The sequence below is a fragment of the Portunus trituberculatus genome, chromosome 14 (assembly GCF_017591435.1).
Source record: "Portunus trituberculatus isolate SZX2019 chromosome 14, ASM1759143v1, whole genome shotgun sequence".
In the NCBI taxonomy this organism is placed as follows: Eukaryota; Metazoa; Arthropoda; class Malacostraca; order Decapoda; family Portunidae; genus Portunus; species Portunus trituberculatus.
Window position 1 is genome coordinate 14,171,342 of NC_059268.1, and position 16,244 is coordinate 14,187,585.

Consider the following 16,244-nt stretch of genomic DNA (forward strand, 5'->3'; position numbering starts at 1 on the left):
GATTGCCATAAAACTGTCATTATTTACCTACAAGTTAATATTCAGTGATGCACAAAGCTGGCGAGGTGTCGACAAATACATGTTTCCTTTCTTTCTCATTCTCTCTGTTTTGACTTGTACTTTACTTCTGTAGCATCTTCGGTAAAATGTAGGTATGTATGTACCTAGGCGACAATTTTTGTACTATTTTATGTTACGTACATATTTTCCTATGTCAACAGGGCGTTTTAAGAATATATATTTAGTATGTCATTTATCGTGTGCTGTTGGTCCTTAAACAGTTTTCATGAAATTATATAAATGGATAAGAACGTTCTACCAAAGTGAATATCGAGGAAATTATAGCGGGCCATCATTCCTCGGACAAGCAGCGTGAGGAAGGGAAGGATCCCAAGCATAGTAATGTAAACAGTGAGCAGCGCGGTGCTAGCCACAGGTGATTAACACTGTTTATGTTGTGTGCTTAGGCGTAACTACTCTATATTATGACCTGTATTGGAGTGCCATTAGGTTATCTATGACAAAAATGTATGATAAACTCAAGTTGTCGACTTAGGGTTTGTCTTGGAAACAAGGATGATGTTGAAATGCGTAACAACTTCTCCGTGGTACCTTGGTGGGCTGATGGTGAAGATTCCTTGTAGTGTTTACCTCTAAACTCGTGTGGGCATCCCTCCATATATCTGTGTCAGTGTTTAACCAGTTGCAGTTTCTTCCATCAAGGCACTAATGAGGGAGATGGCTGATTTTTACCGTCACCAGGCGATTCCGAACGGAACTTTATTTTTCTGGTAGTTTTCAGTCTATTTGATTAATATGCATGATTTTTTCAGCAAATTATTTGTCTGCTTTTATCCTCCATGACCTCCAGTGGCCTTAGAAACTAATGTTTGGTATTAAAATGCAAAACACACCAAATTCTGCTTAAAAAAAAATTCATGTTCATGAACAAGTATCATGCTAGTAATTCTCAGTGCTCTCCAACAGAGGACTGGGTGACACTTACCCGTGGCTACCAGCTGGCTGTCCTGCCCTACCTCCTAATCAATAATTAAACTAATCTAACAAAAAAGTAACCTGACCTAACCTAACGAGTAAATTAATCAAATTCAACCAACTTAACCTAACTGATTAGGGTAAGAAATGCTTGCCAAGTCATTGCCTTATTCATCTTTGTGAAACCTGTTGATACACCCATCACCAATAGACATTCTCAAACTAATTTGAATATTTCAAAGTGAGCCACTTCTCTGTCTCCAAGTGAAAAATGAAACTATGATTGGTTATATTAATTCTGTTCTTATAAATGACCAGCAGTTGCATTCTCATACAAAACCAATCACTATGATTTCTTGCATTACAAATGTGACACATGTACACATGAACAAACTTGCTTTCACAGGGAAAGATCAGTGCCCATCTATTCATCACATGTGGGTGTGTTACTTGTGAGCATTATCAAGAGAGTGAGTGACATTTCCACAGAAAAGATAAATCTAGAAAAATTGCTGTCAATATCGTAGATAACTTACAGCAAGTATCTATTGGGTTCAAATTATTCAGAATGGGAAACTCTATCTGATGGGAAGAACAAGAAAAGCCATGTTGAAACTGGTGAGAGTACAAGAATAATATACACTAACTTGAATTATATATATATATATATATATATATATATATATATATATATATATATATATATATATATATATATATATATACACACACACACACACACACACACACATATATATATATATATATATATATATATATATATATATATATATATATATATATATATATATATATATATATATTTATTTTATTTATTTTTTTTTTATTTATTTAGTTTTTTTTTTTTTTTTTTTTTTTTTTTTTTTTTTTTATAGGTAAGAGGGCCAGCCATGGGGGAAAAAAATGAGGCCCACTTGAGTACTGGTTCTCTAGAAGAAAGAAAAGCAACAGCCAAAATTAGGGAGCAAATGACTTGATACCTCCCTCTTAAAAGAAAACAAGTTGTAAGAAGTTGGAAATACAGCAGTAGGAAGGGAGTTCCAGAGTTTACCAGTGAAAGGTATGAATGATTGAGAGTACTAGTTAACTCTTGCGTTAGATAGTTGGACAGAACAGAGATGAGAGGAAGAAGAAAGCCTTGTGCAGCGAGACCGCCGGAGGAGGAGAGGCATGCAGTTAGCAAGATCAGTAGAACAGTTAGCATGAAAATAGCGATAAAAGATAGAAAGAGATGCAACATTTCAGCGGTGAGAAAGAGTTTGAAGACAGTCAGTCAGAGGAGGGGAGTTGATGAGATGAAAAGCTTTTGATTCCACTATCTAGTAAAACTGTGTGACTAGAACCCCTGAAAAGTACTCCATATAGGGCCAGATAAGGCCCTTGTACAGAGTTAGCAGTTAGAGGAGCAAGAATAACTGGCAGAGACGCCTCAGAACGCGTAACTTCATAGAAGCTGTTTTAGCAAGAGAGGAGATGTGAAGTTTCCAGTTAAGTTAAGGACAGACCAAGGATATTCAGTGTGAAAGAGGGAGACAGCTGAGTGTCATTGAAGAAGAGGGGATAGTTGTCTGGAAGGTTATGTCAAGTTGATAGATGAAGGAATTGAGTTTTTGGGGCATTGAAAGCTAATACATTTTCTCTGTCCCAATCGTAAATCTTGGAAAGATCAGAAGTCAGGCGTTCTGTGACATCCCTGCATGATCTGTTGACTTTCTGAAGGGTTGGTTGTTTCTGAAAGAACATGGAAAGTGTCTGAGTGAAGGAAATGAATTTTTTTCTTTTTTCATCTGAATATTATAACATGCTGTCAAAATGGCTTTTTTTATGCAATTCTTATACCAGGTTGATTTCCATGTTTTTATGAAAAAAGCTGTTCTTTTGAAAATCATTCGCATATTGTTTCTGTTAAATTGTTGATCCTACTTCATCATCCTCCTTGATTATCCTTTATCAAATGTAAAAAAAATTTGGACCCACCTTTGAAGGTAGTCATATTATCACTTAGCAGGATTTGAGGAAACCCTCTTCTACGAATCTCCTAAAAGCATGTAAAAGAGTCACAGGTTAGGTTGTCCACCATCTCTAAATGTACTGTTGTAGTTACTGCAGGGGTGAATAGGATGATGTACATTTTATTGGTTGCATGTCTTTCCTCTTTGGTAAATACACCATCAGTATAATCTATACCCATTACTTGGAATGGTGCCACCGTTTGTACACTAATATCAGGTAAATGAGGATTAGGTGTTTCAGCATACTTTTTGCCCTGTAACTTCTTACAGGTCATATACTTGGATTGTATTCCTTTCACTACATGCCTCAGTTTAGAAATTCAATTCTTCTGCCTTAGGTATGATACTACAAACTCAACACCATAATGTAGGCATATCATATGAGTATATTCTACTATCATCTTAGTTGCTTCTTGTTTACTAGGGATAAGAATTGGGTTCTTTATTTGCTCACTTACTAGAGCTTTGTGTAACATGCTTTTAATACTCCATCTTTTTATTATTATTAATATTTAAATGTTTGAATTCTTGAAGATAAGCTTCCTTTTGCACTAAGGCTATTACCTTACTTTCTACTACCCTGATTTTATGTACATTTAAATATGAGGTAGATATGTATACTTTGTGCTTTTACATTTGGTTACAAATCAGATAATCCAAGGCATACTAACTTACCAAACTTGCTGAACCTCTCCCATTATCAGAGTAGGTTTACTTTATGGAACAGTGGGCATTATACCTGCTTGACCACTTGTTCATTAATTGCTTCCTCTGAATTTCTAGGCAATTCTGGCCAAGATTCTCTGTGGGGTAGCTAACACAGCCCACTCCATCACAATGAGGACTATTTCAGATTGTTCATAGTGATACCTCTTGTGAACAGGTCTCTAGGATTATGTATTGTAAGAATGTAGTGAAAATAGGCCTCGGGTACTAGCCCTTTCACTTAATTTATCCTATTTTGCACAAAAGAGGTTAAGCCTTTGCTGCTGGAAAGCCAAGTTATAGTAATCTGACTATCACAGCATAGATATGTTTCTACTATTGTCAGTTCATCTTTATAAGCTTCTAAGATGAATTTTGGTAACCTGGCTGCCATTACCACAACTCAACTCTAATTTAGGTATCATTAGCATTTTAATTGGGGTTACCTTCACTTTTGCCATTACTATTATTATAGCAAAATAAGCAGCAGCTCCATATGTGTAAATATGTTTCTGCCCTCAGTGCATACTTGTCTAGGGATTTTTATTTGCACAGTCATGTACATTTGTATATATGTTTAGCCATTTCTTTTCCATATTCTCAGGAATTGTGTAATTCCAGCCACATGTAGTTTTCCATAACTGATGTATGAATAATCTTGCTCTGATTGTGAAAGGTAAAACGTTACCTAGTGGATCAAAGACAGTAGCTATTATACTCAACACCTCCCTTTTAATCATCACTGCACTCTATCCTTACTTTGCCAATGATAACTGATCTTCAGTGGTAAACTCCAAGTGTCTTTACTCTCGATTGGTTCACTGTGGCTTTACCCTTTGCTTCTAAGTTCATTTTGTAGAGATTCACAGGTAGAAACCCAGTCTCTTAGGTACAAATAAACTTCAGAAAAGGTTTTAATAATTAAATCACATTGCTTCATTTATTTCTTGCTTCTTGCAAAGTATCAGTATACAAATACATTTTCACTGGATTGTACTAACTTAGTGGAAACAGCTCTATTCCTGGCCTTCAGGTATATTAATTTCTTTGAATCTACCATGCTAACTATAATGTATCTTAATCTCATTTAGATATAGTAAATCAAAACTAATCAATTAAGGAATCTCTGTAGTAAATTTTGACAATGTTATTGGTCACTTTTTATATGGTGATTATTGTGGTAATTTTGACACCCCACTCTGGTATTTTTATTTTTGGTTAGTTTTTCTTAGTTCATGTATCTTTTATTTGGTTCATTTTGATGGTAGAGTAACTGTAGTAGTGATAAGACAGTTACGTCACAAGATCATCAATATTTGTTACTCTGTCTTGCAGGAATGGCTGAAGCAGGGACAAGCTCCTCAGACTGGCAGACAGGACTGAATTGCCTAAGTCACAGAGCAAATCATATCCTAAATTCTAGCCAGTGGTCTGATTGCAGTTTCCTTGTTGGCAATGAAAATAATCAGAAGGTAAGGTAGATCCAGTGTTCATTGTGTTAATTATGATTTTATTATAGTTACAGATGACAGAACAGGTTTGATATATCTACAACCTATCAACTTGATTATATAACATTAAAAGTATTTAATGTTGCAACTGTGTCCAATCTGTCTTTAGTATTTAGTAGAGAAAACCAAATAAGTCTCTCTCTCTCTCTCTCTCTCTCTCTCTCTCTCTCTCTCTCTCTCTCTCTCTCTCTCTCTCTCTCTCTCTCTCTCTCTCTCTCTCTCTCTCTCTCTCTTCTCTCTCTCTTTCAAATTTGATCGTCTTTGTTGCTACTCATTGTATGATATCCAATTTTCTGATATGGTTCTTTAGACTGACCATATCACTGTTACATTTTCTAATTTTTGACAAATCATTGTTACAGTTGGTTTCCTCATTTCTTCATCCAAGTAATGTATACAAATGCAATTATTATATTTCTTAGTAGACATTGTAAAACATATACAATATAATTTGAAATGGAAATACTGTACAATGAATACTTTTTGGTTCAATTTAATTAATTATAATTAATTATTATTATTATATTATATTTTTTTCCAGACTATTCACGGGCATCGCCTGATTCTAGCCATGTCATCACCAGTGTTTGAAACAATGTTTTTTGGAGGACTTCCAGAAAAAAGTGAAAAGCCGATAGAAATTCTGGATGTGCAGCCTGAAGCTTTTAGAGCATTACTTCAGTAAGTTTACTGAACCATCAGGTATCAACTATTGCCAGTAAGATTATCGTTATTAATTTATTGGCTATCATGATAAATTTTTTTGTTATTATGCCTAGTGGCCTCCTATGGAATTTTTTTATTATGCCCAGTGGCCTCCTATGGAAAAGCTGTCTTGAATTACTACTTGATAATCAATCCTTCTTGAATTTAGTAATTTGTAATGTATTTTTATTTATGTTTTAGATACATCTATACAGATGAAATCAACCTGAAATCTTTTGATCAAGTGTGTGAGATATGCTATGCTGCGAAGAAGTACATGATTCCGGCCTTGGTAAAACAGTGCACCGAGTTTATATGGGGAGATCTTTACCCTGGAAATGTATGTCGGGCTTATGAATTTGCTCTGTTGTTTGAAGAACCAAGATTAATAGGGAAATGTTTGCAGGTAAATATATGTTTTGCATGCTTTGTATTGACCTGTTTGATACCGAGTGTCTGATCCCAACCCCCGTCTTCCACATTGAATCTTTTGCGCACTTCTCTTTGAGTTTTTTGTTTTGGATAGATAGTTTGCATGCATTTGTGTATTTTTTATTACTAGAATTGCTGTATTACATTAATGTTTGTAAGACCATATAAACAAAGTGATTTGTGTAGTGTATTACCTAGTTGCATTTATCTAATTGTGGTATACGGGAAAATGAGCTACACTTGTGGAGTCCTGTCTCCATATCTCTTCTTTTCAAGTACTTCCTTAAACTTGGACACTGTCCTAGTGTTCACTATATCACTTTCCAAAGCATTCCACATATCAATACAGCAATAGGAAAAGCTGTACTTAATGTCACTCTCATATCTTGTCTTCCTTGATTTCTTTGAATGACCTCTTGAGATTCTTGTGTCTTTCACAAATATATCCTTTCCATATCTGATATTCCTTTGTAAACTTCAATCAAATCCCCTTTCTCTTTTCTTTTCCAATGAAGGCAATTCCAATTTTTCCAATCTCTCCTGTTACATCAGTTCAGCTAGGCCTGGTATCATCTTTGTAGCTAATTTATATGCTTTTGATCTTTCTTGTAGCTAATCTATATGCTTTTGATCTTTCTTATCTATTTTTCTACGTGGATACACATAGAAAAAATGCTCGTGGTCACAAAGATTATCATTCCTCATCCCGATGGATGAAGATTGTTCTGATGTTCATCAGCAGGTTGTATGTGGCTCCAGGTATATTATTTATGTGTATTTCTGGAGGTAGATCATCCTGGAATATCACGCCCAAGTCCTCTTGTTTTGCCATGCATAGTAACTTATTTCTTAAATTGTAACTGTAGATCATTACTCCTAAATTCCAAAATCTTGCACTTACTAGTGTTAAATTCCATTTCCTACTGTTTACTTCACTCGTGTATCAAATCCAAATCGTTCTGCAGTTTAAAGTAACTCTCATTGCTCACTACTTTCATAATCTTTGCATCTTCTTCTATGAACAAAATTATTTACTTCCTCAACCCATAAGTCAACCCATCAGTCATATTGTTGATGTAAACTTGAAACGTGATCCCAAGCTAATACTGAGGTACTCCACTCAAAACATTTCTCCACTCTGAACCACAATCCTTTACTACCTTAGTCATTCTTTGTGTTCTTGTGTGTGTAGCTGGGTGAGTGGTGTGTGTGTATTTACCTAGTTGTATTGTACAGAGTTCAAGCAGGGCTCAGTGTCCTGTCTCCTTGTCTCCATTTATCTAATTTTTCCTTAAAGTTATGCACATTATTTGCTGTAACAACTTAATTATTCAATGCATTCCACTTCTCCACTGTTCTGTGTGGAAAATTGTGTTTTCCAATATCCTTCACACACTGCCTCATCTTGATCTTTACGTGTCCTCTTGTCCTTCTATCTTCTTCTGTCACCAGCACCAGGTCTTCCTTGTCAATCTTTTCAATGCCACTGACTATCTTATACATTGTTATTAGGTCCCCTCATTCTCTTCTATCTTGTAAGGTTGGTAGTCCCATTTCCTTCAGTCATTCTTCATATGTTAGGTCCTTTAGTTCCGGCACCATCTTTGTAACAATCTTCTGTATCCTTTCTAATCTTCTTATATCCTCTTTAGAGCTCGGAGACCACACCACTGCTGCATATCATGCTTGTGATTATTTTTTTCATCATATTTTTGGCCATGTATTTTAATGCCACTCTTATATTAGTCATCCTTTTATATGATAATCCAAATATCTTGCTTGTGTTTTTCGGGGCTCAGATTTTCCTGTATAATCACTTCCAAATCTTTTTCCTCTTTAGTCTTCATTATTTGTTCCTCTCCCATCAAATAGTTGCTCTTTCCTAGTTCCATTATGTGCCACTTCTTGGCATTAAACTCCAATTTCCACTTCTTACTCCACTCATAGATTTTGTTTATATCTTCCTGTAACAACAGACAGTCCTCCCCAGTTTTGATAACTCTTAGCAACTTAGGGAGGCAGTGGCGTAGTGGATAAGATTGTGAGCGTGGGATCGGGCAGACGTCCATGCGTAGGTTCGAATCCCACCACGTACAGCCTTAAAACACTTTGCCATTTGTCAAGTGGTTTAAAGTTACCTACATATCACCATGATACCCAGGTTCTAGGTGGTTACACTCAAGATGAACTTGGGTGGTGATATGGACCCTAATATGGGTACCACTATAAATAAAATTGCCTGCGCCACTAATGGGCGGAAGCTGAACAGCACTTCTCATACACTCTTCAAGTGTGCCTACATGCACTATAGGCCTTACCGTAAAAAAACAACAACTTTGCATCATCAGCAAATAAATTAATGTAACTGTTTACCCCGATGCAGCAAATAAATTAATGTAACTGTTTACCCCAATGTGAATGTCATTTACATAAATCTGAAACATAATTTGGGCTAACACTGACCCTTGTGGTACTCCGCTTGTTACTTTACCCCAATATGAGTATGTATCACTAATCACAGTTCTCATCTCCCTATCCTTCAAATAATCTCTTGTCCATTCTAGCAAAGTTCCTCGCAGTCCTCCTATGTTCTCTAGTTTCAAAAGTAGTCTTCCATGAGGGACTTTATCAAATGCTTTTTTTTATATCCAGGTATACTGTGTCCACCCATCTGTCTCTGTTTTCCAGTCCTGCAATAACTCTTGAGTAGAAGCTTAAGTTTGATACACAATGACCACCCTGTCCTGAACCCAAATCGTCTATTCGATACGACTTGTTCCTCTTAGATATTTAACCCTTTTTTCTTTGATAATTACTTCACACAACTTCCCCAAAACACTTTTAAGTGACACTTTAGTGGTCCAGTTGCCTTTCCTCCTTGAAATATCAGTATTACGTTGACTCTCTTCCATTCTAATAGAACTTTCCCTTCATTTATTGAACTTTTAATTATTTCCCAAATTGGATCCGGTAGTTGCTCTTTACATTCTTTTAACACCAAGTCTGATACACCATCTGGCCCCATTGCTTTTCTGACATCCAACTTATCCAGTAATCTTCCAATATCCTCCTTGTGCACTGTGATTTCCTGTAATCTTTGGGAATGCAATATTCTATTAAGTTCTGTGAAGTCATCATCTGCAGTGAACATGGTTTTGAAGCTCTTATTCATTATTTCACACATTTCTTCCTCTGTTCGGTGTGTCTTCCCTCCTTTAATTATTTTTTCTATTGTTACGTTCTTCGTTTTGCTATTTATAAACTTGTAGAAAAGTTTGGGTTCATCTTTGCTTTTATTCACCACATCTCTCTCAAAGTTTCTTTCTTCCTCTCTCCTTACTCTAATATGTTCATTTCTCACATCCCTGTACTGCTGTTTGTTATTGTCATTTCTCTGTTTTATGAGTTTCTTTCAAGCTTTATCTTTTGCCTTTTGTAGCTTCTATGCCTCTAGCATTGTACTAAGCGTGCATTTTTTTCTTAAACTATAAAAAGGTACATATTTTTTTACTCCATTATATTTCTGTAAGAATATTTCATATTTCCCTTGTACAGTATTGCCTTTCGGTACATGTTTCTCCACTCAGCATCAGCAAAAAAGGTCCTTAATTTTTAAAATCCGCTCTTGTATACTTTAATCTCTTTCCTTTGTAGTCATCTCTAACTTATCCCATCCTCCTCTTGTATCTCTTATGTCACATGATCACTTCCCATTGGACTCGGGTATTGTTTGATTGGAGGGGGCTCTGGTTTCTTTGTGAATACTAGGTCAAGCAATGATGGTTCTTCCCCCCTGTACCTTCTTGACTCTTCTACCCACTGATCCATTATATTAACCATAGTCAACTGAAACACCTCGCTCCGCTGTCCAGCATTATCATTACTTCCATCTCTCTCCAGTTTACTTTACACTTAAAGTCTCCAACTAAAAGTATTCTTCCATCTCTTCTTGTCATGTTATTAGGCACTTAATCACCTCTTTGCATATCTTTGTTCTTCAGTTCCCCTTGTATTTGTCTTAGATGGCACATATGTAACTATGATTTTTCTCTTCTTCAATTCCTCTTGTTTTCACTGTTACTCTCATTACTTCCACTTTGTCCTCACCATATTGCACATCCTCTACACATATATTATCACGAACCATTATTAGCACTCCTCCTCCCCCCTTTGTCCTTCCTGTCTCTCCTCCAGCTATTATATCCATCCTCTTTAAAGATAACATGGATCTCCTCTTAGTTTTGTTTCAACGATGCACATTACATCTGGCTTTATCTCTTTCAAATAATTCCTAACATTTCCAATTTATGCTATATTAGCATAAGTCACTCTTAATTTCTTGCCTCTTAAACAAAATCCTTTCTTCCGTAGGTACCACTTCTTTGGTCTCATACCTAGAACCCTCCCGTAGAAATTTTTTCTCAATCTCCTTCCTTTTCTCATTTTTTTTTTATTTGGCTTCATTTCTTAGCACTTTCTCATTTTTTTTTTTTTTTTTTTTTTTTTTTTTTGGTTTCATTTCTTAGCACTTTCTGCTTTTCCCTCTCCTCTTGGTTCATATCTCTTTTTATCCATATATCTTTGTGTTCAGTATCATCAGCCAACTTCCCTTTCCTAATCGTAATTTCCTCAACTGCCGCTTGGGATCTCACTTTCATTGGTCTCCTACCCCCCTTCACTGTATCTTCCTACCCTGATCACTTCCTCATCCTCCTGGTCCAGTTCTTACGTGCTGTCTTGAACTTGTTTGATAATGGTTTTGGCCTATTCTCTCTCCATGTTCTCTTGTTTGGATTTTTTTTTTTTTCCCTTCATCCCAAAAATCATGAAACTTTGCCTCTTAAGGTGCGTTTACACGATCAAACTATGTTCGACGGACAAAATCGTTACCATATCACAGGAGAAGCAGGATGACGTCATAAGCGGTGAAACGATGGAAGCGGATCTGGCAACAAGCAGTGGTACCAGATGAGGGTGTTTACCACCGTTTCGAATCTGCTCACAGGGCATAGACCGGTGGACAATGTTCGAAGGTGATGTCCGTTGATAATTCAGGCATTTAATTCAGACAGTGTGTGACGTTTCGATGCTGCGAACACGGACAGTGTCCGGTACACCACTTGGTGCTCGCTTCTGACGTCATCAGCGAGCCTTTTCGCTTTCCACTGCTAGTTGGTAACAATTATGTCCGTCGAACATTGTTCGATCGTGTGAACGCACCTTATCCTCTGTAAAATATTTTTTTCTTTAATAATCTATTACAGCGACATTTGTGTTTTCTTGAATATTTCTCTTTACTACCTCTGAAAATTACAATTTTTCCTCTTCCTATTCTTGCTTCCATACATTTATTTCATAATTCCTTCAGTTTGTTTTCACCCTATCCACCTTCTACCCTGTCCTCATCCCATCCTGTGCTTTTACCAGTAAGCTCTTTAAGAAGTTTTCAGTCTTGACATGTGGCTTTTAGTACATCATTTTGTTTCTTTATTTCTTGTATCTCCTCCTTTAATCCCTGATTGATTTCATTCCCTTCACACATTCTAATCTTAATTTCAGCTCTGTTTTCCGATGTCAGTCTGTCCTGGTTGCAGTCAAAAAGTAATTTGAATAAGAGTCTTATTTCCTCAGATTATTGAGAAGAGAACAGATGAAGTGTTAAAGGATCCATCTTTTGAGGAAATGGGTCTCTCTACTCTGAGAACAATTCTTAAGCAAGAGAATCTTAATGGTGAGTAGTATAGATTGTTGTATATTTCCTTTAGAGGACACCCCCCCCCCCACACACACATCTCTTCCTCCTACTTTACCCTCATTCTCCATATCTCTCTGTGTGTGTGTGTGTGGTGTGTGTGTATTTACCTAATTGTATTTACCTAATTGTAACATACGGGAAAAGAGCTATGCTCGTACTGTCCCGTCTCCATATCTACTAATATCCAGCTTTTTCTTAAAATCATGAATATTCCTTGCGTTGACCACTTCCACGTCTAAACTATTCCATGCTTCCACCCTTCTATGAGGGAAGCTATATTTTTTCACATCTCTCCTATAAGTGGCCATTTTAGTTTTTTCCCATGCCCTCTCGACATTCTTTCATTCCACATACACAGATCTTCCCTATCCATTTTTTCCATGCCAATCATCACTCTGTATATTGCTATCAGGTCTCCCCTTTCTCTTCTGTTTTCCAGGGTCGGAAGTTGCATTCTGTTCAGTCTGTCTTCATAAGTCAAATCTCTTAAGTCAGGCACCATTTTTGTTGCAGCCCTCTGTACTTTCTCTAGTTTCCTTATGTGTTTCTTTAAGTTCGGAGCCCACTGTATTGTTGCATATTCAAGCCTTGGTCTTATCATTGCAGTAATTATTTTCTTCATCATTTCTTCATCTAAATATCTGAACGCCACTCTTATGTTCCTCAATAAGTTCAATACTTCTCCAATTATTTTGTTTATATGTCTCTCTGGCGATAGGTCATTGGTAATTGTCACCCCAAGGTCTTTTTCTTCATGACTGGTTTTATGTCTTCATTTCCTATCTTGTACATACTCCTGATTCTTCTTTCACTCTTGCCAAACTCTAATTTCTTGCATTTTGTCGTGTTGAACTCCATTTGCCATGTACAGCTCCATTTCCATATTCTGTCCAAGTCTTCCTGGAGTAGTTCGCAATCTTTGTCACATCTCACTTTTCTTAACAATTTTGCATCGTCTGCAAATAGGCTCACATAACTGGACACCCCATCCACCATGTCATTTATGTAGACTGCAAACATTACTGGTGCCAACACTGATCCCTGTGGAATTCCACTCTCCACCAAGCCCCATTCTGATGGTGTCCTTAATTATTGTTCTCATTTCTCTTCCTACCAAAAAGTCTTCCATCCATTTTAGTAAACTGCCATGCACTCCTCCTACCATTTCAAGTTTCCAGATCAGTCTCCGGTGTGGTATCTTATCAGAGGCCTTTTTTAAATCCAGATATATTCCATCAGCCCAACCATCTCATTCCTGTATTACATCTATCACCCTCGAATAGTAACATATCAGGTTTGTCGTGCATGAACGCCCTTTTCTAAAACCAAATTGACACTCTCAAAGTATGTCATTTTTCTCCAAGAAGTCTGTCCATCTATTCTTCACCACTTGTGGGTGTGTGTGTGGGTGCCTGTGGGTGGGGGTGTTTGGGGGTGTGTGTGTGTGTGTGTGTGTGTGTGTGTGTGTATGTGTGGTGTGTGTGTGTGTGTGTGTGTGTGTGTGTGTGTGTGTGTGTGTGTGTGTGTGTGTGTGTGTGTGTGTGTGTGTGTGTGTGTGTGTGTGTGTGTGTGTGTGTGTGTGTGTGTGTGTGTGTGTGTGTGTGTGTGTGTGTGTGTGTGTGTGTGTGTGTGTGTGTGTGTGTGTGTGTGTGTGTGTGTGTGTGTGTGTGTGTGTGTGTGTGTGTGTGTGTGTGTGTGTGTGTGTGTGTGTGTGTGTGTGTGTGTGTGTGTGTGTGTGTGTGTGTGTGTGTGTGTGTGTGTGTGTGTGTGTGTGTGTGTGTGTGTGTGTGTGTGTGTGTGTGTGTGTGTGTGTGTGTGTGTGTGTGTGTGTGTGTGTGTGTGTGTGTGTGTGTGTGTGTGTGTGTGTGTGTGTGTGTGTGTGTGTGTGTGTGTGTGTGTGTGTGTGTGTGTGTGTGTGTGTGTGTGTGTGTGTGTGTGTGTGTGTGTGTGTGTGTGTGTGTGTGTGTGTGTGCTGGCCTTGTGTCCTGTGTGTGTGTGTGTGTGTGTGTGTGTGTGTGTGTGTGTGTGGGGGATGGATGTGTGTGTGTGTGTGTGGGGATGGATGTGTGTGTGTAATAATAATAATAATAATAATAATAATAATAATACAGTTTATTAGACATTGCAGCCCAAAGGCTGAAAATTTACAGGAAAGGGTTGGATGTATTTGTACAAACTGGAAAACAAAACAAACACTAAATATTATACAAGAATAACTTAATATTATACAAGAATAAACGAATGCAGTTTGTTAGTGTGTTTATTGCCTGTACCATGGCTGGCACAGGACTCTTTTTGTAGCGGTCAGTTCTGGCTCTGATGGGCACGAGTGTGTTGGCGTGCCTCACCGAGGTACGAGGACGCGGTGCAGTGGGGAGGTGGTGGTGGCGGGGGTGGTGCAGCAGCCGGCAGCCCATCTGTTCCAAGAGTAGTTTGTGGCGGTCCTGCAGGGTGTTGAGCTTCAGGGCGTCTTGGTAGCTGGTATAGTTGCTACCCAAGATCAGCCGACATGCCCGTTTTTGTACTGTCTCCAGTTGGGGGCGCTGGGTGAGGGGATCAGTGAGCTAGACCATGCAGGGGATGCATATGTGAGCTTCAGCAGGATAAAGCAAGAATACACTCCTGCTAGCTCACCAACGGGGGTTCCCAGGGTCTTGAGTCGCCGGAGAAGGTGTAGTTTGTAGGTCGCAGACTTGACCAGGTTGCAGACGTGAAGTTTCCAGGTGCTCTTTAATTGAATAATGATGGAGGAACAGTAAAAATCAGTATGCTATAGATCAAAGATGAACTGCAGATATTCAGTTTTTATCATACTGTACATGATAATAGCTAATTTTTAAGCGTTTACTTTGTGATGAGGTTGATTTGTTCTGCACTATGGATTTATTCTCAAGTTTGGTGGTTTAAAAAAAAAAAAAAAAAAAACATGTAAGTATATCCCAAGCTGCTCTTGTAGGCTTGACATTGACTCCCTCTGGCAGCCAACTTCCTGCAATGCAGCTGTTCTTGTAGGCTTGACATTCAGACTCCCTCAGGCAGCCAGCTTCCTACAATGCAGCTGCTCTTGTAGGCTTGACACTGTTTAGACTCCCTCAGGCAGCCAATCTCTTAGAGTGCAGAATACTTTCTTGGTTTTCTCATTGTCCATTTGGTACTGGAATGATAAAATTAAAAACATTAAAACTATAATGTTCTATCTAGACTAATATTAATATAACTATTTTATCTTGACTTTTAGTTGATATACATATTTTCTAGTTGGAAAACTTGTATTAGTAGAGAAAAGTTGAAGGAATAAATGGCCTGATATTTTGGTAGGTTGGTGCTATATTAAATTCACTGATAAATAATTCCTTGTTTTCATTTCTAATACAGTATCAGAGTTGGTGCTTTGGGATGCCTTGCTAAACTGGGCTGTTCAAGAATGTGGGCGGCAATCTCTTGAGGTGAATGCTGAGAATCAGCGGAAGGTGCTTGGTGAATGCTTTGGTATGGTGAGGTAAGCAACACAATGTGCTTTTGGTACCTTGTTCAATATGTTCTTTATTCTCTTTGTGACATTCATGTCTGTTACTCCACAGGTTTAGATATTCAGGTAAATTCAGCTTCAAATGTGTGTAGTAAACTGTATTTAATGGAGGAACTGTCCAGAAGGAGGATGCAACTGATCTCAGGCGGAAGATAAGATGTGATAACACAATGTGGCAACAAGAAATAGAGAGGACGTCTGGAGACCAGTGTGGGCTTCATGTTACATCCCTGTGCTTCAATGTAACTCTGCCTTTCTTCATCCTCCCTTGCCTTCTAGTAGTGAGGAGAATAGCAGGGGTTGTTTGCTGTCTTCATTGCCAAGAATTGGCCTCAAATGGAGGAAGCCAGCAGTTTGACAGCAGGATGCAGGCAACCCCCGCTTAACGAAGGGGTTACGTTCCTAAAAAACCCTTCATTAAGCGAAACTTAGTTAAGTAAACCAATTATAACAAGTTTAACCCCTGACTTGAACTTCCATTGAGAGTAAACAAAGCGAGAGTGCATCTTAGTACAGTGAAAGGTTTAATGAAAGTAAAAATGATGAAGTTAAACATTTAGGCAGTTTAATTTAGTCAT

At 37.8% G+C, this 16,244-nt stretch overlaps 1 protein-coding gene and 1 long non-coding RNA gene across 9 annotated transcripts in view; one reads left to right on the forward strand and one right to left on the reverse strand.

Moving 5' to 3' along the window:
• Positions 1-16,244, forward strand: part of LOC123503382 (BTB/POZ domain-containing protein 6-like) — a 23,539-nt gene continuing 7,295 nt past the window's right edge. The window contains exons 1-6 of one of the 6 annotated variants that reach the window (XM_045253091.1): positions 1-152; positions 5,070-5,206; positions 5,787-5,926; positions 6,152-6,356; positions 12,014-12,113; positions 15,513-15,636. In XM_045253091.1, the coding sequence (XP_045109026.1) occupies positions 5,072-5,206; positions 5,787-5,926; positions 6,152-6,356; positions 12,014-12,113; positions 15,513-15,636 (704 nt within the window). In that variant the 5' untranslated portion in view covers positions 1-152; positions 5,070-5,071. Of the gene's footprint in view, positions 153-280; positions 437-572; positions 628-769; positions 792-2,015; positions 2,078-5,069; positions 5,207-5,786; positions 5,964-6,151; positions 6,357-12,013; positions 12,114-15,512; positions 15,637-16,244 lie in introns of those variants that run through there. The other 5 variants (XM_045253090.1, XM_045253089.1, XM_045253093.1 and 2 more) reach the window with 5 other exon arrangements.
• LOC123503385 overlaps positions 14,232-16,244 on the reverse strand; it is a 17,874-nt gene continuing 15,861 nt past the window's right edge. For 2 of the 3 annotated variants that reach the window (XR_006674438.1, XR_006674437.1), the window contains one exon: positions 14,232-15,291. This is a non-coding gene — a long non-coding RNA (uncharacterized LOC123503385). The remainder of the gene's footprint in view (positions 15,292-16,244) is intronic. The other variant, XR_006674439.1, reaches the window with a different exon arrangement.